Source organism: Diorhabda sublineata, chromosome 2 (genome assembly GCF_026230105.1).
Source record: "Diorhabda sublineata isolate icDioSubl1.1 chromosome 2, icDioSubl1.1, whole genome shotgun sequence".
In the NCBI taxonomy this organism is placed as follows: Eukaryota; Metazoa; Arthropoda; class Insecta; order Coleoptera; family Chrysomelidae; genus Diorhabda; species Diorhabda sublineata.
This window is the reverse complement of record NC_079475.1, coordinates 38,896,252-38,921,949: the sequence shown is the minus strand read 5'-3', so window position 1 is coordinate 38,921,949 and position 25,698 is coordinate 38,896,252. Positions and strand designations below refer to the sequence as shown.

General features: G+C 32.7%; 1 protein-coding gene across 6 annotated transcripts in view; it reads right to left on the bottom strand.

Moving 5' to 3' along the window:
• The window catches only part of LOC130452902 (longitudinals lacking protein, isoforms A/B/D/L-like), a 625,711-nt gene that overhangs the window by 329,106 nt on the left and 270,907 nt on the right, over positions 1–25,698 (bottom strand). Inside the window, exon 5 of one of the 6 annotated variants that reach the window (XM_056792411.1) lies at positions 18,235–20,708. The exons of 4 other annotated variants lie outside the window; for them this stretch is intronic. In XM_056792411.1, the coding sequence (XP_056648389.1) occupies positions 20,185–20,708 (524 nt within the window). In that variant the 3' untranslated portion in view covers positions 18,235–20,184. Of the gene's footprint in view, positions 1–18,234; positions 20,709–22,151; positions 23,854–25,698 lie in introns of those variants that run through there. One more of the 6 variants, XM_056792412.1, reaches the window with a different exon arrangement.

The following is a 25,698-nucleotide window of genomic DNA, read 5'->3' as shown; positions in this document are numbered from 1 at the left end:
AAAATATCACCCATTCTAATTGTAGGAAATGATATTGAACAAATCACAAGTCTTTAAATAATTATATTGAAACAAAGGTAACCAATTATCCAAATTACAGTACATTATGCACAGCTTTCAAATGGTATTTAAGTCGATCTTTTCTTCTAAAAGTCGAAGGACAGTAGAGACAGCTATGGATTTTCTTTGTATTACATTCTTCGTTAACATGTCTGCTTAAAGACGATTGGTGTCTATATTTTTTCCCGCATATTCTACACTCATATATCAAAGTAGCTAAAACATAAAAATATTCACTTCCCATTCAATTCAAAAAAAATTAACTCATAATGTAATTAGCAAGAACTTTTAAAAAACATGTATACAATAAAGTCAATAATACATAATACTCCCGTATGGTTAGTGCAAGTGTTTGGACATTTTTAATACATATGAAGGCTCCCAAATGAAAATACTCATCCTTAATAGTTACCAAGCTAATCACTTGTTGAGAAAGTGGTCAAATATGTCGATCTTTATTTTAAGACAACGCATTCCACCATAATTGGAAATTGGATTGGAAAATTTAATAAAAGTATATTCTTTTCGAAAAAAATAAACATAATAACGGTGTTTATTTCAAGTTCATAGGATTAGTATTAACAAACTTACAAAGTTTAGAAGTGTGAATATATTTTAGATCAGTTTCAAAAAGGTACTACGTCATCAGCGCCGATTGTGTAGTAGAGCGACCTCTAAATTATCTTTACAACAAAACCAATTACTTGTACGTGATAACAAAGTATTCCTTTTACTGTCCCTTTGCAACATTGCAACAAAACAACGCGGTGAGGATGTTGTTGTAGCTTGTCTGGCGAAATTAGATCGGCGCTGGTGACGCAAGCAAGCAAGCTATTGGCGCGTTGCAAGAAGAAATGAAGGCGAAGCACGAATATTACACTTTTGTACCAGCGTTATTATGAGTACCCAATCACTTAAAATTTTAAACTCGGCATCGTTTTTAGACCTATTGATGTTTAAAGATCTATTTTTGAATTCTCTTCAAAATTATCAACAGTTTCATTTGTACAGGGTGCGGCAGCATAACTTCCTTTTTTCAAAAGTTAATAAAACTTATTGTATGAATCAGAAAATTTTTATTCGTTTTTTATAATACAGGCACATACATAAAGTTTTGTTTTACTGAGTTTTGAAGATCAAATCAGTTAGGTGACGTCCCCCATTCTCCATATACTGAGTAAACCGATTTCTGGCGTTTGTCATGACTCTTGCCAGCATAGCAGGCGTTATGTTGGCAATTTCTTCCTGGATGTTCGTCTTCAAATCTTGTAGGGTCCTTGGACGGTTCACATACACACGGGATTTCAAAAAACCCCATAGGAAATAATCACAAGGGGTCAAATCGGGAGAGCGGGCTGGCCACTCCAAATCGCCCCTAATTGAGATAAGGCGCTCTGGGAAGTGTTCCCTCAAAACAGCCATCGATGTTCTTGAAGTGTGTGCCGTTGCTCCGTCTTGTTGGAACCAAGTGTCCCCTAAGTCCAACTCATCTAGCCGTGGGAAAAAAAATTCCTGTAACATGTTTACATACCGGTGCGAATTCACTGTCACTGTGACTTCATTTTCCTCAAAGAACCAGGGACCAATAATTCCACGTGAGTAAATTGCACACCACACTGTGACTTTAGGTGAATGCAAAGGCCGTTGATGCAATTGTCGAGGATTGGTATCAGCCCAGTAGCGCATGTTTTGTTTGTTTACGGATCCACACAAATGAAAATGGGCTTCATCACTAAAAAAAACAATAGCGTCCTCAGGAACGACTTCCAGAAAAACCTCACACGCGTTCCTCCGAGAATTGAAGTCACGTTCAGAAAGTTCCTGCACAATTGCCATCTTGTATGGATGAAAATGAAGATCATCATGAAGTATTCTCCTCACAGAACGATCGGAAAGTCCAAGGGCAGACGCATGTTTGCGCGCAGAACGCCGTGGTGATCGCAACACTGAAGTTCTAACTAACTCAATGTTCTCCGGTGATCTAATGGGCCGAGGGACTCCAGTTCTTCGTCTTGTCACACTTGCAGTTTGTCTGAACGTAGTGACCCACGTAACAATTGATTTCCGGTCCGGGACAGGGGCCAAGGGGGCTAAATTAAAGCGATTCCGAAAGGCGCGCTGGGTTGCGATCACAGAACATCCGCTCGAAAAGTAAACCTCAACGGCAAACGCACGCTCCTCACTGTTCCAACGCATGATGGCGACTGAACTGTGCCGGGACAAAACTTTATAGTCCCCCCTCTCGAACGAGACCACTAGCACTCCGTTACGACATCTACCGACTAAATGGCGAACTTTTTAAAAAAGGAAGTTATGCTGCCGCACCCTGTATTAATTTAAGGTACCTTCACCAACCATATTGCGAATACCGTTCAGGAGAATGTTGAAACTTGTTCTTGTCTTTAAGACCTTAAAAATTGAATGCTTGAACTGATATCACACAAGATTATGCAGAATTACATTTTGTTGTATTGGACTATTACCAACTTGGGGACATGCTGTGAATTAACCAACTCGGTCTCTGTATTCAAACCATCCAGATTTTTATTCAAAAGGGTCATGTAAAATTGCTGTCTAGAAGATATACGTCAAAAAATGCCGTTTATTGAGGGTAATTTACTTGTTATCATAAGTTGAAGCGTCGAGGGGGACCCAATATTTCGAAAATAATTGATTTCTATGCAACCCTTCAGTTTAATAATGCCAAATTTTGTATACTGTATGAGAATATCAAGAACAATAAGTAGAAGGCGATCAAACCATTTTAGGGGGCCAATAAGGCCAATAAGCGTTGAGCTGAGCCAGTGATCCTCAAAGTTGACCAGGGGCACGCCAAAAGATCCACGGAAAGCTCGACGGGGGTTTAGTCAAAGTTCCATTGTTGGGTTTACACATATTTGAAAAGTTTCGGTGATCTATGAAGCTAAAGAATAATTTTGTAACCACAACAATAATTCTATTCATCCCTACTTATATCTAAATAAAACAATCATTGGATATCTACATTTTATTGAGATAAAGAAGTTGTCAAGTTGTGACAATTGTATATGTGTGATTTCAAACTACCTTTTCGCTTTGTTCTATAAGTACAACTGAAAACCGGACATTTGAATCTCTTTTCTTGGCCACATTCGAATTTCTTGTGATTGTATAACGAGGAATTATGCTTGTAGACTCTACCACAATTATTAGGACATATGTAGTAACCTAAAAAAGAATTAATCATTATAAACGATTATCAAAATTGAAAGTCAACTGCATTCATAAAATGAAAAATACTAATTTCCAATAACCTTATAAATTTAATTGTATACTCACTTAGTTTAATCAATATTCTATTATTATTATTTTCTATTTATTTGTTGACTAGTTACTCTAGGAATACGAAAATTATTATTTAAATTTTTGACCTGTTTTATTGCATCAATACTTTGTAATGCTAAAAATTTTCATTTGTCTGAACTTTCTGAAGGGAAAAAGCAGTTGATAGATCGTCCAAACTGCCAGAAAAATAAATTATGGATGAAAAATTTCATACGAGCAATCACATCCTGAATTTTCTCGCATTACTTTGGAAAAATACCCTGGTTTTTGATCAGATCTTGTACTTGGAATCATCTATATGAAGTTGAGTGAAAATTTTCAATCCGTCGAAGCAACAAACTAAGTGAACTCACAAAATTAGGGGAACGGAGAAAATCTCAACTAAATTTGTATTGAATAAATTTGAAGCACCGTCTAATGTCAACTATTTGGTCCCAAAATAATCCTTCTGTAGCATTATCAAACTTCCAAAAAAAGACAGTAGGGGAATAGATATTATTCCAAGTATGGTTTAGTTAATTTTGGCCAGTTGATAGCGTCGATTTAGATCTTCTTCGAAGTTTTTCTAGAAAGCGATCTTCAGCATTGTTCTGAAGTCTACACATTCTTTTTTCCCAAAAAGGGGCTAGTTGAGGAAATTTTGTTATAGGAAAGATCCATCTTAATTTCATAGGAGCAACTGATTTAAGATTTCCTTTCATTTCATATTGATTAAGTATTTTCATTTTACACTAGAAATATACGAGAGATCTATTCCAATTGTTGAAATGGTATATAATTTGATTTAATGCAATATTTTAGATGTTTTCGCCTTGTAGGTTATCCATGTTATGTTTTGTTCAATATATATCTCAAATTTTCAGTTAATATCAATTGCAAAAAGACAAATTTTTTATTGGTTTTATCGTCATTTTAAGGTATGTAAAATAATAAACAAATAATTCCAATATTTATGATTAACCTCATCAGATTCACAATAAAAAGAATTCACAACATTATTTTAAAATGTTTATTACTTTAAATTGTTTCATTGACGATTTAGACCACATTTATTTAATAAATATTGTAGACCTTTCATGTGCTGTTTGCTATTCCCACCCCTTTCACCATCTTGGTTATAACTCCTTTAAGGGCTATCAACCTCTTCTTATGAGCACCAGATAATTTGTGTCGTTTCAATACGTGATCGAACCGACTGGAAAATTGACATATATCGCAGTAATACTGAGGTGGTTTGCCACAATCGTTTTTCAAATGAGTGTAAACCGACGTTTTGTGTTTATAAATTTTGTGGCACTGGGGACAAATATAATTACCTTCACCGTCTACTTTTATCGTTGTAGATATGTCTAAAAATAAAAATGTCTCAATAAAATTACCCAAATAAACATTATTGGTTTATAAAGTTTAGAGAATGTACAAAGAGGATTTTCAAAATCTCAAAATTGTCGTTAAAAGTTAATAACGTCTATTTTCATGATGTACGAAATATTTAAACAAAATCACGTTTTCATGTCAAAAATAAATTTTATTCAGCGTATACAAAAAACAATTTATATATAATACTATAAATAATAAAGGAAAAGTTTTTGTCGTCAATATTGATCATCAAAATTATACAACTGTTAATTAGAACCTGATGGAGATAGGTAGAGTCAGAATTACTATACCTAAGCATTTGTAAATAAGTAAAAACTAGATAATGATTTAACATCTTTACCAATAAGATACTTAGACGCGGTATATCCACAATCTAAGTTCCGTTCTTTTTCTATCAGCGGTAATATTGAAAATACCGCCGCTTATTTGTAAGACCTCTAATTATTTATCTGAATGTTAAAACAAGTGAAATGTTTTGGCAAAATGAAGTGCACGATGAGGACGCCCGACTTTGATTACTGTTGAACTTATTGACCCAAATTGAAAGAAGCAAAAACGTAAGTTTACAATTAGTGCTTTTGCACAAATCTCCGCGTCACCAATTGATGAAATTGTTACTGAAAATGAAAAACTGAAATATCGAAATCTTTGTCAACGTTTGGTACCCGTAATTCATACTTAACAACACAAAAAACAAAAGGTGGCCGTTGCACTTTAGTTTTTGACACGTTACAATGGATACGGTGATGAATTTCTTTATCATATCACGGGAGATGAAACTTGAGGATTTTACGTTACTCCAAAAACCAAACGGCGAATCTTAAACCTCGAAAATTGATTGTGCACTGTTTTTTGGAAAAGAAAAAGTATTTTGTCGATTGATTTCTTATCACCAACCAATACAGAACGTCGAAGATTACTCTCAATATGTGTTTTTTCCTAACCGAGATCCTGCGTGAGTTTGGCTGAGACATATTCTCCGTACAGCCCAGATCTCGCTCCTAACGACTTTTTTTCTTACCCCTAAAATCTTTCCTTGAATATGACGAGCTTAAAAAATGTGTTACCACATAGTTGAAAACTGATGTCGCAACTTTCTATGAAGAAAAATATAAAATACAAAAAATTGTGCCACGCTATGACAATTGCTTACAAATTTTCGGAAGCTATGTAGAAAATTTTCTGTATATAATCAAACTAAACTTTATTTGTGAATATACCTCGCACATTAAAATAAATTAATTATCATGGAAACAAATAAAATGAAAATGTAATTCAAGTTTGTAACATTCGAATCAATTTTTGATAACGGGTACTGAATGCATCGTATAGCTCTGGGTAATTTGATGGACGTTTTTCAAATGACGTAGATAATTATTCTTCTGTTTTGCTGAGTATTGACAGATTGAGCATTTGAATAGACCTGTTTCTAATCCACATTCCCATTTCAAATGTTTGAGTAAAGAACTTCTATGTTTGTAGCCGTGAGAGCATCTAGGACAGTACATTGGAAACACTAAAAATAATAGAATTATACATTGGAACAAAAATATATACGGGATCGAAAGGGTGGTAAAAACATAGTTTTTTGTTTCAAAAAAATATGAAATGCCTAACTTGGTAGACTCCTACAGAATACCCACAAACGTTACTACATAATATTGAAAAAACTCAGTGATATCGTGTTGCATGATCTACGGGTGAATACAGCGCATAATATAGTGTAAAGTTCTTCGGTTAAAGATTCTAGGATCAAATTGTACAAACTGAAAATCTATCATACCTTTTATTGTTCAATTACAACACTAAAAGACACTTACTTTAACGTTTGGTTTCAACCAACTGCTATATCGTCTTACATATACTCTTGCAACGATTCAAGAGCACCTTAGAAACTTTCTAAAGGTTTCTGGTAATAGATACTTCTGTCCAGTTACAGTTAACTTTTTCCAAAAAAATGTAGAACGCTACCCAATAGTAAATAGAGCCACTCACCATCTTTTATAATTTCCATTACATTAAATTATGAGTAAGATATGACCGGTGCCGGAAAATGGCGTTGGACTGTCTACCTGTCACAGGGTGTTGTTAATAGAAACTCCATTAGCTTTCTTTTTTGTTTACCACTGTGTATAACAAAACGCAGTGGCAAACAAAACAAAATATTTTGTTTTGAGACATAAGATAAACAACGCGACATACTAATCCGTATTGCGAGATTGCTGCATACAGCTTTGACTTACGATGGAAACGTTGAATGAATTGGGTTGGAAAACATTAGAGCACCCTCCTTATAGTCCCGACTTGTCGTAATTTAAAGGAAAAAGCGTTTATGAAACGATATATTACTTTTTATAATACACAGTTGAGTAAAACACCTTAAGGGTGAACAGTCAGCATATGTTTTGTCACACTAGATTTATGTTTCGCCCTGTAATTACATAATTCGCAGAAGAATTTCGGAGCTTTTTGGCATTCATACTTTTCGTGTCTCCACAACGATCTTGCTACTTTGTACTTGTTTCCACAAGTTTTACACGTGTAACCTGAAACTTTATGAAAAAAAATATGAAACTAGAATGAGATAATTATATGATGTACATTCAAAAAAAGTCATAAAAGTAAAGACCGTAATAAAGTATTCAGAATAAAATTATATATATATTTACTTAAAGAATCTTCAAGGATAGTGAGACAATGTAGTCATATCTTCTTAAACTAATGTGCAAGAGTTCGATGGGCCAATTTATTCAGAAACGGTTCAAATGAGGTCATAAAATAACTAAAAGTGAGCTCAATCACATAAAATTTCATATTTAAAAGACAAATTTATTCTTAAAACAGTACAAGAGCTCGTAAAGTAAATGAACATGTACAGATTTACTGGGAATTCCAAGTTCCATACTTAAAATAGTAAAAAAGCTCGTGAAATAGCTTTTTATGAAGTAGTTGCTCTAAAATTTTATATTTAAAAAGGAAATTTAATACCAAAATGGTACAAAAAGATCATAAAATAAGTAAGTTTCATATTTAAAACAGAATTCCAAGTTTTAAGCAGAAATTTATTGTTAAAATAGTTAAATAACTGATTATACACTAATGTATTCAGAATTCTATATTTAAGGCGCTAGTTTAGTACTTAAATGATACATAAGAACTCTAAAAATAACTGAATATGAGAAAACTCACTTAGAATTTCATATTTGAAACAAAAATTATGTCTTAAAAAAGTGTTGGCAATCAATCAACTAAACATGAACTCGGAATTCCAATTTTGAACTTATTTTCTAACAAAACAGTTGAATTAAAGTAACTGAACATAAGCTAGTTTACGTAGAATTTTAGAAACGATACAAAGGAGCTCGTAAAAAAACTGATTATACATATTTCATATTAATAACGGAAATTTATTACCAAAATGGCACAAAAAAGAACATAAAATGTCTGAACACTCATATTTACGAGGGTTGCTATTTTCAGCAACAACGATTCAAGATCGTCAAGTGACTGTGAGATTGGGGCATACTTGGGAATTAGTTCCACCCGCATACATCTCATCTTGATTGAAAATTTGGCTTTTATAAAGATTTTTTCGCCTGGGATACCGCATAATTTGACAATCACTCAAAAAAAGCTCGTATCGATGGGTGCGAAGGAATGCTGAAACAAAAATTCAATCCAGCTGCTTCAAAAAACGTCAATAGAATCGTGACAGGCCTCGAATCATGAATATATGCATATGAAGCCAATATTAAACAAGAATTGACAGTATGCGAGCCAAATCCAGATCCAAATCCAAAGTTTTTTCAAAATAACTGGAAATATAATCTCCGTTCCATTGGAGCAAAGTAGAACGGTCAATTCTGTATGATACATGAGTATTTTTTGCCAGAAGTTTTCGAAAAAATCCAAGAAATCAACCGCATAAGACGAATTATTCTCCATCAATGCAAGCTCTCACACATATAATAAATAGCGAGTTCGACGTTATTTTACACTTGAAGAAGCGGTTGATGCCTTTAAATAACATGCTTTGGAGGTAGCTCAATCGAAACGGATAAAATACTTCGACAATTGGTTCAAATGCATGCAAGAGTGTATTGATCTTAATGGAGAATATTTTGGAAAACAATATATCCAATTATAAATATTTGTTTTTATTTGTTTATCTCAAAACTTTAGTAGCAACCCTCGTAAAACAAAAATTTCACTCTTAAAGCCAGAAGAAGTGCTGGTAAATCAACTAAACATGACTCAAACTCAAAATTTCAATTTTAAAGTGATTTTCTCACAAAATAGATAAAATTTATTGAAATAAGCTAATTGATTATTAATAATTCCATATTCAAATCTAATAATTCATATCAAAACAATAGGAAACTCTTAAAATAGCTCAACTCAAGCTAATTCACTTATTTCTGTTACATATAAGATCTAAGGTAAATTTTTTCATTCAAAATGATCGATTACTAAATTATATTGATTTGTACGTGCTATTTTTGTATATAAACATCTAACGATTTAATTTAACTTTGAAACTAGATTATTTTATACCTACTAAGTATTTATAAAATGAATAAAGCATATTTGTGTTTATGTTTATAATGTGATTTCAAACTTTCCATTCTTTTACAAGCGAACGCGCAACCGTCTTCAGTACAAAAGAGTTGAGGCGGTTTGTTACATTCGAATTTTAAATGTCTTTGGACGCTTGTTTTCAGTTTGTAGCTCTTGAAACAAACCGGACATTGGAAAGCTGAACCTGAAAAAATACAAAGTTTAAAAAAATCTTCAGAATATGGTACATATTGGACATATAATATTTTGTTATATCTCAAAAAAAAAGGTAATTTTTTCAGGTCTATTCCTTTGTACATAGTTCTTGAATATTTCAGTGAAATTCATAGCCTTGGAATGGACAATGACCTTAATAACCCACTTTAAATTGAAGGGCGAATCGCTGATTTTCCATTGAAAGTTCTAAATTTGTGTCAGTTGCTATAGAAATCACGCGTTCTAATGACTTAGGAATATGTTTGAATATGTACGATTTTTGATAATAGAATATCTGAATCCCCGGCTTTTCCTTCAGGAGAAAGGCTTGTTGTAGTTGAGTCATTGAGCGGGCTCCTTTTTCCACAGCTGTCCCTAGTCTTTCCAATCCTCTGTTTCATTTCCTGCCATCTCATTTCTCGTTTTCTCTTGTCATCTTTTTTTTGTCTAACTCCTCATCGGATTTTCTAATTTGTTTTTGTTAATTCGTGATTCATACATGTTCCATAATAATCGTTCCTCTCCATCTAGTTTTCCTTCATCGTTTTTGTTGGGAATTGATTTTTTCATAATTTTATTTCTAATATTGTCGCATCTACTTTTATTCTTTATTTTTACTAGAAATCTGATTTCTGTTCTCTCTATTTTGTTTTCTGTTTCTAATCCAAATATCAACGGCTACTTTTTATATATTTTTATTCTTATTTGTTTCCTATGGTAAATGGAATTAGTAGACATTCTTGCTTTATTTCTTTTATCGTTTCTTTTCTAGTTTTTCTTCAATGCCCCTACATCAAGGATTTTCCATATATCATTTCTGCTATTCCTCAGTTTCATTTAGATCCTTTTTGGCTCTTTCTAGTTTATTTGGTTTATTCCCTACTTTCTGCTAGTCCTTATATCTTTTTGTTTCCTGCCTCGTTTGTATTATTACCTTCTAATAAATCTTTGGAATGTTGTTTTGACCTTTCTATTGTATCATCTTCGTTTGTTATTATAACTTCTTCTGCGTCTTTTATGCGTATGAATGAGTTCTCATAATTATTTCTCGTTTTCTTGCATTCCAACGAATAGTTTTTGATTTTTCTTGTGGGCTTTTATAATCTTCTGACTAAATTCTTGTAATGATTGTTTTATTTGTTGGATATTCTCGTTTTTTCTTTTTAATTAACGCCTTTATGATCTCCGATATCCAATTTGTTTTTCTGTTATCACCAATTTTTATTAAATCACTTGATGATGAATTTTTTTAGAGAAACAGTATTTTGAAAATAAAAAACGCAGTAAATTTTGACTGCATCGTTTTTTTATTATTTCTTTATTACATCAAAATCGCTATAAATCACATATTTTTACAATATAGTCATACTGTGTCGATATTTATAGTGCGCTTTGAGATTTTCAAATCTTTTACATTTGAAATAACATTTTTCTTCATTACAGAAAAATTGAGGCGGTTTATTACATTCATATTTCAGATGTCTGTTGACGCTACCTTTAAGTTTGTAGGTTTTGAAGCATTTATGACATTTATAACCTAAAATTAGAAAAAATAAAATCAAAACTTGTCGATATTGAAAGTTAGTTAAAAACAAATTGTGTCGAGGATTTCTAAAACATATTTATTTTAAATTCAAGTCATGAAAAATAGATATCAACTTACTCTCGTTTAAAATAAATTTTCAATAATAAAAATTTGGAGATTTTCTCTAAGAGTAGATTTTTCCAAAAAGATTCTAAGATACAAGATGTCTTTGCATATACTTTATACAAATGTAGGGGTTTATAAAGTTTGTGTTTTAGATTGTTTCTACTCCAGTAGGGGCTAGTGCTGATGTATGCACGTTGAAAGCAATAACACATTTTTGACAAGTCAGGCTCGTCATGAACAGACCTTGAATCCAATCGAGCATCTGCTGCATCATTTAAATGCGAATATTGCAGTAATTTCTACGCTCCAGTAGGAGAAATTGTGTTGACGTGTCCTTTAAGATAAAAATGAGCTTCATCCAAAAAACAAGATATTAATAGAACTTGGAAAGAGCTGAATCATCTTGTTTACGAAGTCAAACTTCTGACCGGCCTCCTGAGGCTTAAATTCTAGTACCAACTGAATTTTGTAAGGGTGCAGTCCCAAACTTTTGTACAAAATACGAAATAATGCTGATGTATGCACGTTTAAAGCAACGACACGGTTTTGACTCGTTTTGGCTCGTTGCGAACAGACCTTGAATCCAGTCGAGCATCTGCTGCATCATTTAAATGCGAATATTGCAGTAATTTCTACGCTCCAGTAGGAGAAATTGTGTTGACGTGTCCTTTAAGATAAAAATGAGCTTCATCCAAAAAACAAAATATTAATAGAACTTGGAAAGAGCTGAATCATCTTGTTTACGAAGTCAAACTTCTGACCGGCCTCCTGAGGCTTAAATTCTAGTACCAACTGAATTTTGTAAGGGTGCAGTCCCAAACTTTTGTACAAAATACGAAATAATGCTGATGTATGCACGTTTAAAGCAACGACACGGTTTTGACTCGTTTTGGCTCGTTGCGAACAGACCTTGAATCCAGTCGAGCATCTGCTGCATCATTTAAATGCGAATATTGCAGTAATTTCTACGCTCCAGTAGGAGAAATTGTGTTGACGTGTCCTTTAAGATAAAAATGAGCTTCATCCAAAAAACAAAATATTAATAGAACTTGGAAAGAGCTGAATCATCTTGTTTACGAAGTCAAACTTCTGACCGGCCTCCTGAGGCTTAAATTCTAGTACCAACTGAATTTTGTAAGGGTGCAGTCCCAAACTTTTGTACAAAATACGAAATAATGCTGATGTATGCACGTTTAAAGCAACGACACGGTTTTGACTCGTTTTGGCTCGTTGCGAACAGACCTTGAATCCAGTCGAGCATCTGCTGCATCATTTAAATGCGAATATTGCAGAAATTTCTACGCTCCAGTAGGAGAAATTGTGTTGACGTGTCTTTTAAGATAAAAATGAGCTTCATCCAAAAAACTAGATATTAATAGAACTTGGAAAGAGCTGAATCATCTTGTTTACGAAGTCAAACTTCTGACCGGCCTCCTGAGGCTTAAATTCTAGTACCAACTGAATTTTGTAAGGGTGCAGTCCCAAACTTTTGTACAAAATACGAAATAATACTGATGTATGCACGTTTAAAGCAACGACACGGTTTTGACTCGTTTTGGCTCGTTGCGAACAGACCTTGAATCCAGTCGAGCATCTGCTGCATCATTTAAATGCGAATATTGCAGAAATTTCTACGCTCCAGTAGGAGAAATTGTGTTGACGTGTCTTTTAAGATAAAAATGAGCTTCATCCAAAAAACTAGATATTAATAGAACTTGGAAAGAGCTGAATCATCTTGTTTACGAAGTCAAACTTCTGACCGGCCTACTGAGGCTTAAATTCTAGTACCAACTGAATTTTGTAAGGGTGCAGTCCCAAACTTTTGTACAAAATACGAAATAATGCTGATGTATGCACGTTTAAAGCAACGACACGGTTTTGACTCGTTTTGGCTCGTTGCGAACAGACCTTGAATCCAGTCGAGCATCTGCTGCATCATTTAAATGCGAATATTGCAGTAATTTCTACGCTCCAGTAGGAGAAATTGTGTTGACGTGTCCTTTAAGATAAAAATGAGCTTCATCCAAAAAACTAGATATTAATAGAACTTGGAAAGAGCTGAATCATCTTGTTTACGAAGTCAAACTTCTGACCGGCATCCCGAGGCTTAAATTTTTGCACCAACTGAATGTTGTAAGGGTGCAGCCCCAAATGTATGCACGTTTAAAGCAACAATACGGTTTTGACAAGTCAGGCTCGTCACGAACAGATCTAGAATCCAATCGAGCATCATTTAAGTGCGAATATTTCAGAATTTTCTACGCGTTACATTCGACGATTTAACGTTTCGGTAAACTAACATACACATATCGCACGTTCCTTTCCAGGCTACCGATTAACATACCTCCCGCGCTCTTCCGAATAGCAGCAATTCATTGCAGCGTCAATTCGATTGACCTAACCTAAAAATTTTCATGGAAGGATAAGCCAATATTGCGAGAACTATCAAGGAAACAGCAACATTTTATTTACGTAGCAGTGTTTTCAAAATTAATCGTTATTGAGGTTAGATGAAGATGTTAAGCCACATCTTCGTGCTTTCCAATGCAGCAAACAGACGTTCATAGGTCAATGTCGTCGCGATCGATTGTTTGAAACATCCTTCAGAAGAAAGGATAAGTACAAATAAAAAGATGTCGGTATCAACGTAAAGTAATAAACATAATAATATCGAATGTCATATTTTTGAGTAGGAAAAAATTATATTTGATATTTTCATTCAGTTTTATGTTTGACATACATATGATTTATCATGTGAAATCGATGTTTAAATGCAGCCCCGCACATATAGCAAATAAATTGCGGTTGTATCTGACATTCATATTTCTTGTGTCTCCATAGCGACCTTTTTCTTCTGTAACTGCGACCACAGGTTTCGCAGATATTATTCCCATCGTCTAAAAGAATGTTAATTAGAAAAAGGGGGATTATTTATATACAGAATGTGAAGAAGTTTTAGACAAACAACCAAAAGTCTGTTTTTATAAAATAGTTTGAACTTATAGTCTAGTCTACCAATTCAAAAATGTGAAAAAAGAGGTGAGTTTCTAAAAATATGAGTGAGAGCCCCTTGGATTCGGAATCGCTTCTGGAAAAATGTTTTGGATGGATTTTGGTGCAGGTATACAGCTGCAGTTGTTATTAACAATATAAGATGATTATTTTTCATTATTAACTCAAAATATATCAATATTTAAACATTTTGGAAAAAGCTCGTTAAAAAGAAGGATAAAAAAGTCACAATTCCTGGTGCTCTTTCTCCATTATTTATAATTTTAATTTGGCATTGAAAATAGGCTTTGAAAACATTCTAGTATCTTCTTAATACTTCAAAGAATCCAGCCCCGTTACAGAAAAAGTTTTATCACAATTTTCAATAAGTTATTTAATTGGTAATTAACAAATTTTTTCCTAATCTCCCTTGGTATAGAAAATGGGATAAAAGGTATAAATAATTGGCCTATAAATTTGAAACTTCTTGGAAAATGTTAAAGATTTTTTATTTAGTAATACCTGGCTGGAAGGGCGACTAATGACCTGGTAAAAATTAGTAATAAAAAGGAACTAGTATGTTCTAGCCAGCGCCTGATCGGCAGATAATTTATCTTTTACCATGACAATGACCCCAAGCTGTGCAAAGAGTATTTGAAAGAATTGGAAAGTCGGAAAGCAGTGTCCTACTTCCCATTCACACCTAAACTATGGAGTGGTCTGAAGCACCAAGATGCGATGATGTTCTAAGGAGGAATGTAGAAAAATGGACAAACAACACCGAAGATACAGACTGAATATTAGCTTAGATCTTATATTAATAATAAAATATTTATTTATTATGACTTCGCATGTTCGCTGATGAAAATAGAAAAAGATTAAAGATTTTTCATTCACTTGATTAAAGTCTACTACAGTTCAAGACTGCTTCACCAATATCAATGTGTAATTTTGTGTAAGAATGGACCTTGGAATAAAAAAAAAGTTGGGAAAAGTCTCTTAAAATGTATTGTTATAATATTTCAAAAAAGATATTAAAACACATGATGTTAAATATATGTTTACTTAAAAAGAAATAAAAAATAACTATTAGTATTTATCTCTTATGTTAAAATGATACAGTCATAGGCCTGTTATACGAATGATATATTTTTTTAAAAACTAGTTAACAATATCTCCTGATTAATCTTATGAGGTTTATCGCAAAACTATTGAAGCATCTTCATATCTCCAAAATGTCCAAGACACTTCTGTGGGGCGACTTCAAGAACTCGTCGGTGTAAGTTACTGAACAGCGAGCGTTTGTTTGAAGTATATTTACAGAGAAGTCATATGTGACGGACGTCAAAGTGTCAAATTATTTCGAATTTCGATACTTTAAACTGTGTAAAATCACGTGGAAATAATTAATGTTGTCTCCAAAGTTTATACATACTATAAAAACGTGAAAAAGATTTTCGAAATATCAAGAGAAAATTGTATGCTATAAAAGTTTCTGGTTCAATGTTTTTTCCTTTTTATTTGAAAAAAATGGCATAAAACTTTTACGAGAGTTGCTACGTAAGTTTGGAGATAGACAAACAAAAACAAATATTTATAATTGGATGTGATTTTATCGTGTTTTAAAACATTCTCCATTAAGATCAATAGACTTTTGCCTGCGTTTTAACTAATTGTCGAAGTATTTTGTCCATTCCGATTGAGGTACCTCCAAAGCATGTGGATTGAACGCATTAACCCCTTCTTCAAGTGTAGAAAACGTTGACCTAGCAATTAATTTTTAATCTGCGAAAATAAGAAGAAATCATTGAGTGTCGAACAAGGACTGTACGGTGAATGATCCATAAATTCGATGTTTTGACTGTTCCAAAACGATACTTCTAGCAAACAAATGCTTGTGTACCATTCAGAATTGACCGTTCTACGTTGCTCTAATGAAACGTGTCGACACATCCAATTATTTCGAAAAAACAGGCAACCATTTGCTTCAGAGTGTTTCGACGCACGTTTCGTTCAGCTTCGGGTTCATATGCATAGATCCATGATTCGTAGTTTTTAACGATCTTATAGATGTCATTCGAAGTACCGCCATCGTCAAATTATACGGTATCCAACAAATCTTTTTTGGCAGCCAAATGTTCATGCAATATTCACGCGGTATGCCACATGAAGATCTTGTAATATCAGTTTACATACAGCATCGATGTTTTCTGACGATCCTCATCCTGTAACTAAGTGCGATCTCCAGAAGTCTGCTGCCACTGCTGTTGGTTTAATCCACGTCGAATGTCATAGAAAATTTTGCTGATCTAATTCCATTTTTTGACCTGAGTAAATGTTTCTGTAAACAACTCAAATAGAACACGTTCTGAGTACGTTCACCATTAAAAATATCAAACTTCCTGATGGTAATGTCAGATTCGACATATTTAAATCATTGTTGCCATATCTCAAAACTTAAGTAACAAACCTTAGGACAATTCCAAGCACAGTACCAACTAAAGTAAAACATGATTGATTGATAGAATATTAGGTCATAATAATGGAAATAAAAGTTAAAAAAAGACTGTAACAAATTGGATAAGCGCTGCTTAGTAGCTTCAAGACATCAACAAGCTATTGCATTAACTGAATTTTTAATTGCATTAATGAATTAATCGTATCTTGTATCTTGTGTAACTTTATTTAACGAAACATCAACAGCTTTACTAAAACTTCGTATAATTTTAATGAGGCGATAATTGACCAGGTTGATAATGTAAGTAATTCCTCGAATGCGCTGAGACAAATTCAAGAAAACGATTTCTAAAACTGCGTTTAGTAACGTGAAAAAATAACGGTACGCTCGCTATTTCGATGTCGATAAAATCTCGATTCATTCTTATTTCAAAATCTGTTTTGTATAATTGGAATCAATTTGTCGTTGTTGTAGTCAAGTCCATGCAAATTTTTCATGTGAGCTTTCAAATTATCCTTCCTTTTCGACTGATGATTACAATAGATACACTGAAATCCAGGAAACTTTTGACATTCCAATTTCGTATGTCGTAACATGGTACTTCTAAACGTATATCTCCTTCCACATATCCCACATATGTACGGGCCTTTTTTCTTATCTAAAAATACAATAAATTAATAACTAGTTTCCATATTTTGAAACCAGGTATTAGTCATATTCACATTGTTTGATTATACAAAATGATATAATAAATTGATTTTAATATTAATCTACTCTTAAAGAGTGATTATTCCAAGGTGAATTAATCCAGTATACAAATATTTAAAATGAAAATAATATTAATTTAATTCATTTAATGAATATAAAATCTCGAGAAATAACTTTGATCTGAATTTGAGATACTTAAGACACCTCAAATCGTCTATAAACTCATTAAAAATATTTTGATAAAGACAGAAGTTAAGTCGAAACGTCAATTTTTTTAATCACTCAAAAATTATTAAAAATAACTGATTTTAAAACAGGAAATACCTAAAATCAAGAACATTTAGAAGCATTAATGTATCAAAAGGTTTAAGAAAATGTGTTTTATTTGACATATTATCAGATGTTTACGATTAATTTCACTTTGAGGGAAATTGCACAGCTAAAAAATTACAAAATCTGTCCCAAGACTTGTATGCAATTTCAATGATCAGGAGTTTACCGTAAATGATTCTAAAGTTTAGTACTAAACGTTTAGAAGATCCCCTCATAAAAATCTATAATCTAAGTAATAATTGTTGTATAATATGATTCAAATACAACATTTGGTTTTATACAACTCTATGTATTTACTCCAAAATACGTATACGTCTTGATTATCACAATAGATATTCAAAATGACCTCCAAACACATCTATGCATGCTTGAAAGCGATTATTGGAAGAATTACTCATATTATCAAGCATTTCTATAGAAAAATTCCAAAATGCTTTCCGTATTCTCTCCATTATGTCACCCCCTGATGTATAATCTCTTTTTTGGGATTAAAAATATTCAAAAACACATAAAAGATTATCGGGAATTTTATCGAAATGGTGAAATAAACTCACAATTTGACTATCAGATTTATTTTAAATTAATTATAATAATTGATTATCTTTATATACAGTTTTACACAAAATAATTTCATGTATTTTCAGCTGCCTTACTAGGTTTTTGTCGTATTTTTTGACAATATTGGAATTTAAATAATAAACTAACAAATAAGTACAAAATGGATTGGAGATATACAAGTTATTAGATATAAACTCGACAGCAAAAAACACGTACACTGTTGTGTTTGTTCCTGTGGGTCATCTGGTTATTACAAAGAATGTAATGTCTAAATCCGTGGATTAATCATTTCAGGAATTAAAAACCTTTACATTTGTTTTATTTTTCTTGGAGTTGATTAATCTGTTTAAACTATAAGTAGGTTATTCACCAAGCTTTTTTTGTCATTAATAGACGCGTTTTTTGTATTTTGGTTCGGCACTCCGGCGTTTCCTGGAAGTGGACGACCAAAAGCAACAACAACAACGGCATTAGATAATTAATTTATGTCGCTGTCGCTAATGAGCTCGTAAAGATCGAGACAGTCTTGAATTGGCGCTCAGGAGTAGTCTGATGGAACAAAGATGAGGCTCAATTTGGTCTATACCACTCAGACGATCGAGACAGACTATGCTGACGATCAGAGGAGCAATTAGCTCAATGTACTCTTCACTAATTACGCCCTTTCGAAAGAAGATCAGTTATTGTTTGGGTCGGAATTGATAATGGGGCTCTGACTGCTTGGAAGTACATGCTTGGAAGTTTAAATGTGAAGGGACTCTTTTCCCGCCTTCAGACCGGACGAATCTGGTTCAATCAGGTTTGATTCGAGGTCGCACTTAATTCAACCTGTCAGATTCCTCGTCCGGTCAGTCTTGAATCAACAACCATACGAGATGGACGTGGAGATATTTAATTTTAAAAGTTAAAGAAAATAGTGTGATTTATGACGCCAGTGTAAAAATCACAGCAACAGAAATCTCATATCTTCTGTGTGGAGGAAAATTGGAGAAGAATTAAACATTCCAGGTACGAATTATTCAGGTTGATTCAGCTAGTGTGAAAGAGATGACGAATCAGATTCAACTTGAATCGGAGTGATCCAGATTGATTCGGATTCGTTTGGTGTGAAAGGGGCCTAAAGCACCAACTGGGAATCACAGTTTTGGACTGGCCTGCACAATTTCCCGATATGACTCCCATACAGAATTTGCGGGATAATTTAGGGAGGTGTGTTAGACATCGTCGTCCTGTTTTTATTTATTTAAACCAATTCCAAATTGCCTTTCGTGAAGAATGGGATACTTTGTAGGTGGAGTGCGTCCAAAATTTAATTTCTTCGATGCCCTTCGCCGTAGCAGAAGGAGAAATATGAAAATTAAAGTTAACTTTTTCATTAAAATGTGTTGATTTTTATTTTTATTACCTTGAATTAATGGGATTTATGAAGTTAACAAAATTATAAGACCGAATTTGAGTGTTTTTTTGCTGTTGAATGTACGTCAAATTTGCTTGTGAAAACTAGACAATAATGGACGAAATGAGGGACGTACAAATTTAAGTTGACATATTTGCGGAAAATTACCTATTGATTTTCTTAATACTCAAACGGTTTTACGAAAATTAGAAAAATATTTTAATTTTAACTACTCAGGAAAAGAATTGACACTTTTGGTCAATATAAGATTTATACAAAAAAAAAGGTTTACTGAAAACAGTTCGTGACACTAGGTAGAGATTCAAAACGTATTTTCACCTTTTTTCCATCTCAAAAATACTTTTAAAATTTTCATACACATCTTTCGAAGTAAATCCTAAATCGTAAAAAAAATCGAATTTTCAAATAGAAACAAATACCATAATTGGTGTTATGCAAGCAAAATATGTTTTACACAAGACAAATTAATACAACGTTGCCAGATCAACTAATTTTTCAGTAGATGTACTCTTTAGACTTATTGATATCACCTTAAGGTGACGTCAAATTTCCATACTTAATTTTATTCTTATTCTCTCTTCTCCTATTCTGGAACCAAATTTTTATAACTCTACCGGGTAATCCAGTCGCTTTTTCCAAATATTCTTTCAAATCGTTATCGACAAACTGTCGGCTTTCAAAAGCTTTTCTCAAAATTTCAGCTTGAATTCTTGTTATAGACGTTCTGTTTCTTGTAACTAACGAACCGCTAAACTCATCTTTCTGAGGTCTTTGAGTAGAAACTGATTGTCCGGGATTTTCTGTATGGGGAGCACTAGCTCGGTTTTCAACTGCTGCAGGAGTGTACGTCTCCGTTGTCATCTGTTTATGAGTCGATTTGTATGGTGGTTGATTCGATGGAAAATGGGGTTGTGGTTCGGTTTTATTAAGTGGAAGAGGAGGCTGTTGGAACGGTTGTGATTTTCCTAATTCTGTTAATTTCGTTGGTTGGTGAGAGCTTGTAAATTCCAAAAGTTTCGATAAGAAGCTGGCAGATGTTGTTGGTTCGCTAAAAACTATTGAATTTATTAATAATTTGGTACAAATAATTAATTAACAATTACTACTGCAACAGATACTTCCCATTATAGGTGAGGCTAAAAGTTTACTAAAAAAACAAGGCGCGACACATGAATTAATTTTATTTTTATTTAAGTTAAATATAAACATATTGACTACGATTTTCCTCTTTTAAAAGATTGGATACTAAGAATTGCAGCAGATTGTGCTTCATCCAAACTAATTTGCTAAATATAGTTTTAGTACAAAAGTTTTCGACAGAAATTCATAAAAATAAATCAATAGACAAGTTTGAAAGGCTCTTAGCGAAAGGTTGTTGCTTCATTTTGAAAAATGGATATTTTAGACGAACTAGAAATAATGTAAATAAACCACTTGCTATAAAAACAAAGATCAAACGATCAATCAAAAGCGGCGCGTTCGGAATTCCACTTTATCCAAGCAGGACTGGCTTCAGGACGGAGAAGAGTTTGTAACACTATTAAGGACGTGTTTGAACTTTCCAAATACACCCAGAACGCCTCCAAATTGATAGATCGATCATCTAGAATTTTAATGTACACTACATCTTTATAATTTCACCAGTCTTTCCACACGAATCGACATCTCTTTACGACGGGTTCTGGTAATTGACTTTAGTCTAGCTACTAACCATTTTTAATGGCAAGTAACAATTCGTCTAATAAAATCTCAATTAATTCGTGGGACACTAAGCGCGAACAAATTTTGTTTCCAACAATATCTTATATCATATTTGTGGGACTCCACACCACTTATTATAAAAACGTGCTGCATTTTCAATAAACAAAGAGTGATTGAAGACAGACAAGAAATTTCACTCTTCATACTATTCGAAATCGACATTATTTTTGATATTTGCAAAACTATTAGTAATTTGCAGAAAGTGATAGAGAAATTCTTAAATTTTCATTATTCGCCTCATTCTAAATGTCTCTAACTGTAGAAATATCGACAAGACCAAGACAAGTTGAGTGTGTCGGAATTAGTAGCTTCCTGAAAGATTTCAGTGTTACTGTAACCAGCTTTTTCGCCGGATCTTTTCCCAAAAACCAAAAAATACGATAAAAGAATGCATTTTGAATCTATTGTGGACATTCAAATTGAAGAAAGTATCACATAGATTTCCAGAATTGCTACAAAACATCAAATAATCACTGGAGTAGGTATATTAGTAAGCGGGGAAATTATTTTGTGGGGGATCATCAATCTCACTGTATGCGAAAATAATTTTGTGACAATTTAAGACCAGCGAATGTTGAAAATTTGAATACCTGTATTTAGTAGTTTTGACTTTTGAAATGAAAAGAGTAAAGAGAGTAAACCTTTCATATTTTTCAAAAAAAAATTCGATAAATTTCACATTACTTACGTATAATCTAAAAAAAATACTGAGTATGAAATGGTAAAAAATAAACATACAAATTTACTAATTTATTTTTAATAAAATTATACACTAGTTTGAGAATGGGTGCTTGGTAATGATTTTTTTACAATTTGATATAAATATGAAAATTTTGTATCACCAAATAAAAATTTAAAAATTTTAACAAGCAAATCGGTCAACACTTTAAACAATATAATTATTACTAGAATCATTGTTAAATTTTTCTTTGCTACAAGAATAAATCTTCATTTTGGTTCACCTATTGGAATTTATATACAGTGTACGGCTAAATTACAGAATAAAATGATTGTTTCGAATTTCTGCGAAGAATAAGACTTTTATTTCACATTTTGGTAGGCAACAGATCTTCGGTGATGTTGTGGTAGCGTAGACTGGAAAAAAAATCGAATCATATTCAATTTTTTTAAGAAATTCTTCGAGAAATCAAAAAGAAGCTTAGAAAATTACGTAGATACTAGAGTTTCTACAAAGTTTTAACGCAAACAACGTTCTTAGAAAGCGAATGGACAAGAATAACGAATATTAGAATCACTGGACCTTTTTTCATCAGAAGGATATTATTACAATTGGTGGTAGTATTGATTGAATGCAATTGGGAAGAAATTTCCAACTACATCGTGAAGTGATAGCTACCACAAGGTTAAGTTGAAATTATAATCGAGTCTAATACAGATACAGAGGTTAGCAAACAGTATTTTTCGTCCTAGGTACATAAATTTCTGCTACTGTGATATAGAGAATGCGGTGGAGATAATTCAGCTCTATACAGTTTCTTGAAAGTTTATTACAACTAAACATCGGTTTACAGTCTTCAGATTAATGACAAATCGACTAGAAACAGTCTGAATAATAAGAAGCATCCTATCGAGACAAAAAATGTTAAAAGGGTGACGGAATCTCATGTTGTGGCAATTTTTTTGCATGAATAATCAGTGTGGAATTTGAAAGAACTGAAGTTGTTATTGATGCAAAGATAGTCCATTTGATGGAAGATATTGAGAAGTGACTTGAGTTCTGGATTCAAAATGAAATGACGAATAAGAAGCTGATTAAACACTCATCGATTCTAGTACTGAAATAAAACGACTTAATTTAGAATGTAAGATTAGGCATGGCACTGTCTAAAAGTCCTTAAAAGATTTTTGATATTACACTACAACTATAATCATTATGGTATTTTTGATATTCTTTATACAATATTTTTTAGATAGGTCGTTGTTTTCTCTTGTCTTCTTGTCGTCTATTCTGAAACCAAATTTTAATAACCCTATTACTCAATCCGGTACTATCAGCCAATTGTTGTCTCTTAATCCTATCGACGAAAGGATGTTTATTGTAGGCTTCTTTTAAAATCAATGTTTGCGATACACTGATAGATGTCCTATTCCTACATCCTCCCGTATCCTTTTCTTTCTCCTGATCTTTGTTGGTTTGATTTTGATGGTGGGACAAATGAGATTGTAATGAATATTGGGAATTGATTGGAAAATGGGGTTGATGTTGGTACTGAGACGGCGGTGGGGCTTGCAGTTGTTGAGGTTGCGCTTGGAACGGAGACTGCGGTTGTGGTTGCGATTGAAGTTGTGATGGAGGATCTTTTTTAATAGCTGAAGTTTGGCCAAAACTTTTCGCTAAATCCAATAACGCGGAAAGTTGGTCTGCTATAGGTTGTTGTTCTATCTTATGAGTTGTACTATCTCCAGATGTCCTGAAAACTATTTTTTAATTAATATTCGAATTTATAATGAATTTAAACAGCACATAGAAACTTTATGGGTATGAATGCGTTGGTAAAATTTTACTTTATTGTGAATAAATTCGGGATAAATAATTTTATTTACAAAAGGAATCTCTAAATTCACTTGTAGTACTTCATCGTGTCCATTTTTTTTCTTCTAAACCTGTGTTTACAACAATATTTCGAAAATTTCGAATTACACGAGCAGAAAAATATTTTTTTAATTCTGGATGCCAAACAAATGACACCATATTCTTCGAAAACAATTGTTAGAGGTATTTTGAAAGTTTAATAGCTGCCTTACTTTTGTTTTTTATACTATAGCTGTTTATAATTATACTAAATTGATGTTGAGTTATAGAAATAAAGTAAATAATAATTAATACTGTCTTTGGTTAATTTATTTATAAAAGGCATTGACAAAATGTCAAAAATGAGAATAGAAATATTAGAATCATTCGTGAAAAAGACGAAAACAATTTTCTAAACAAAGTCCAGGTTTCAGTGGACATTCAGGGCAATAATACATTGAATCTTTACGTTGTTTTAAGTGGTACCAGCAATATCGACAGCGTCTCCTTTTCGTGATACCTTCTTCGTTTTTCGGGCAACGTGACGGCAAATGGTGCTTTAAATCGACTCCTGAAAGATCTTCCGTTATAAATATTTGAAATTTATATACTCAGCGGTGTCTAAATGAATGTATTGCTTCATTGAATTGGTGTTTTTAGACAAGTAGATCAAATGTAATCGAATCCGCCTAATACAGAGTGAATTATGAGGAATTTTACATACTTTCACTCTATATGTATATTTTATTTTAATAAATTTTAGATAGTAAACGTTTAAATTGCGATGTAATTTGTGGAAGTGTGGAAAAAATTGATCCCTCTCATTGTTTATTAAACATCGATTTAAAATTATCGAATTTTTATTCAGATCCAAATATACACTAAAATATTCTTAACAGATCTCTCGTTGTAGATCCTCCGTACATACAAATATTCAATTAATAATATTATGCACGTTAGCCATATGAGTTTTCATATTTCCTTTTAATTTGAATCTCTTATTGCATATGTCGCACATAAACTGGGGCGGTTTATTGCATTCGAATTTCTGATGACTGTAGATAGAACTGACGTGTCTGTATTTCTTGCCACATAGTTTACAAAGGTACCAACGACTACCGTCCTTTTCTTCTATTTTATCGTATACAACTAAAAAATATAACATTAGTTATACAATATAAATGATTTATTAAAAATACTGTCTACCTATGATAATAAATTTTATGAAACATTACAAAATTTTTGAGTTACAATGTTTATTTCCATTTATTATTAGGCCAGGGCACAAAATTAATAGTAGAAAAAGAAAGTCGTCGTGCTCTAGGGGTTAAATAAAAGTTATGTGCATAAAATTCAATATTTTTTGTCATGCGTTACATTTTAAAAAAATAAAAACACCAAAAAATCGGTACAAATTTTGTTTTTTGCGTTTTGCGTTGAACTTATGCAAAACTCGTTTTTGTTACTATTGGTAATATTGTAGAGAATTGAAAAATCTTAAAAATAAGCTTTTATGAATTAAATTTCGATAATTTGTTGCTTAGATAATTTAACCGAAAAATTTTTTAAAGACTTTGTTCAATTCTAAATATAAAGGTTTCTTATTCACTCGATGTACTTAATCAATGCTCTAAAGATGGGCCCTGTGGTCCCAATAGTTTTTGCAAAATGGCAACTAAACCATAGGAGGCCCTTTTTTTCAAAGGATGACGAAAAGAAGCGAAGACGACGGGCTCAAAAATGCTCCGACA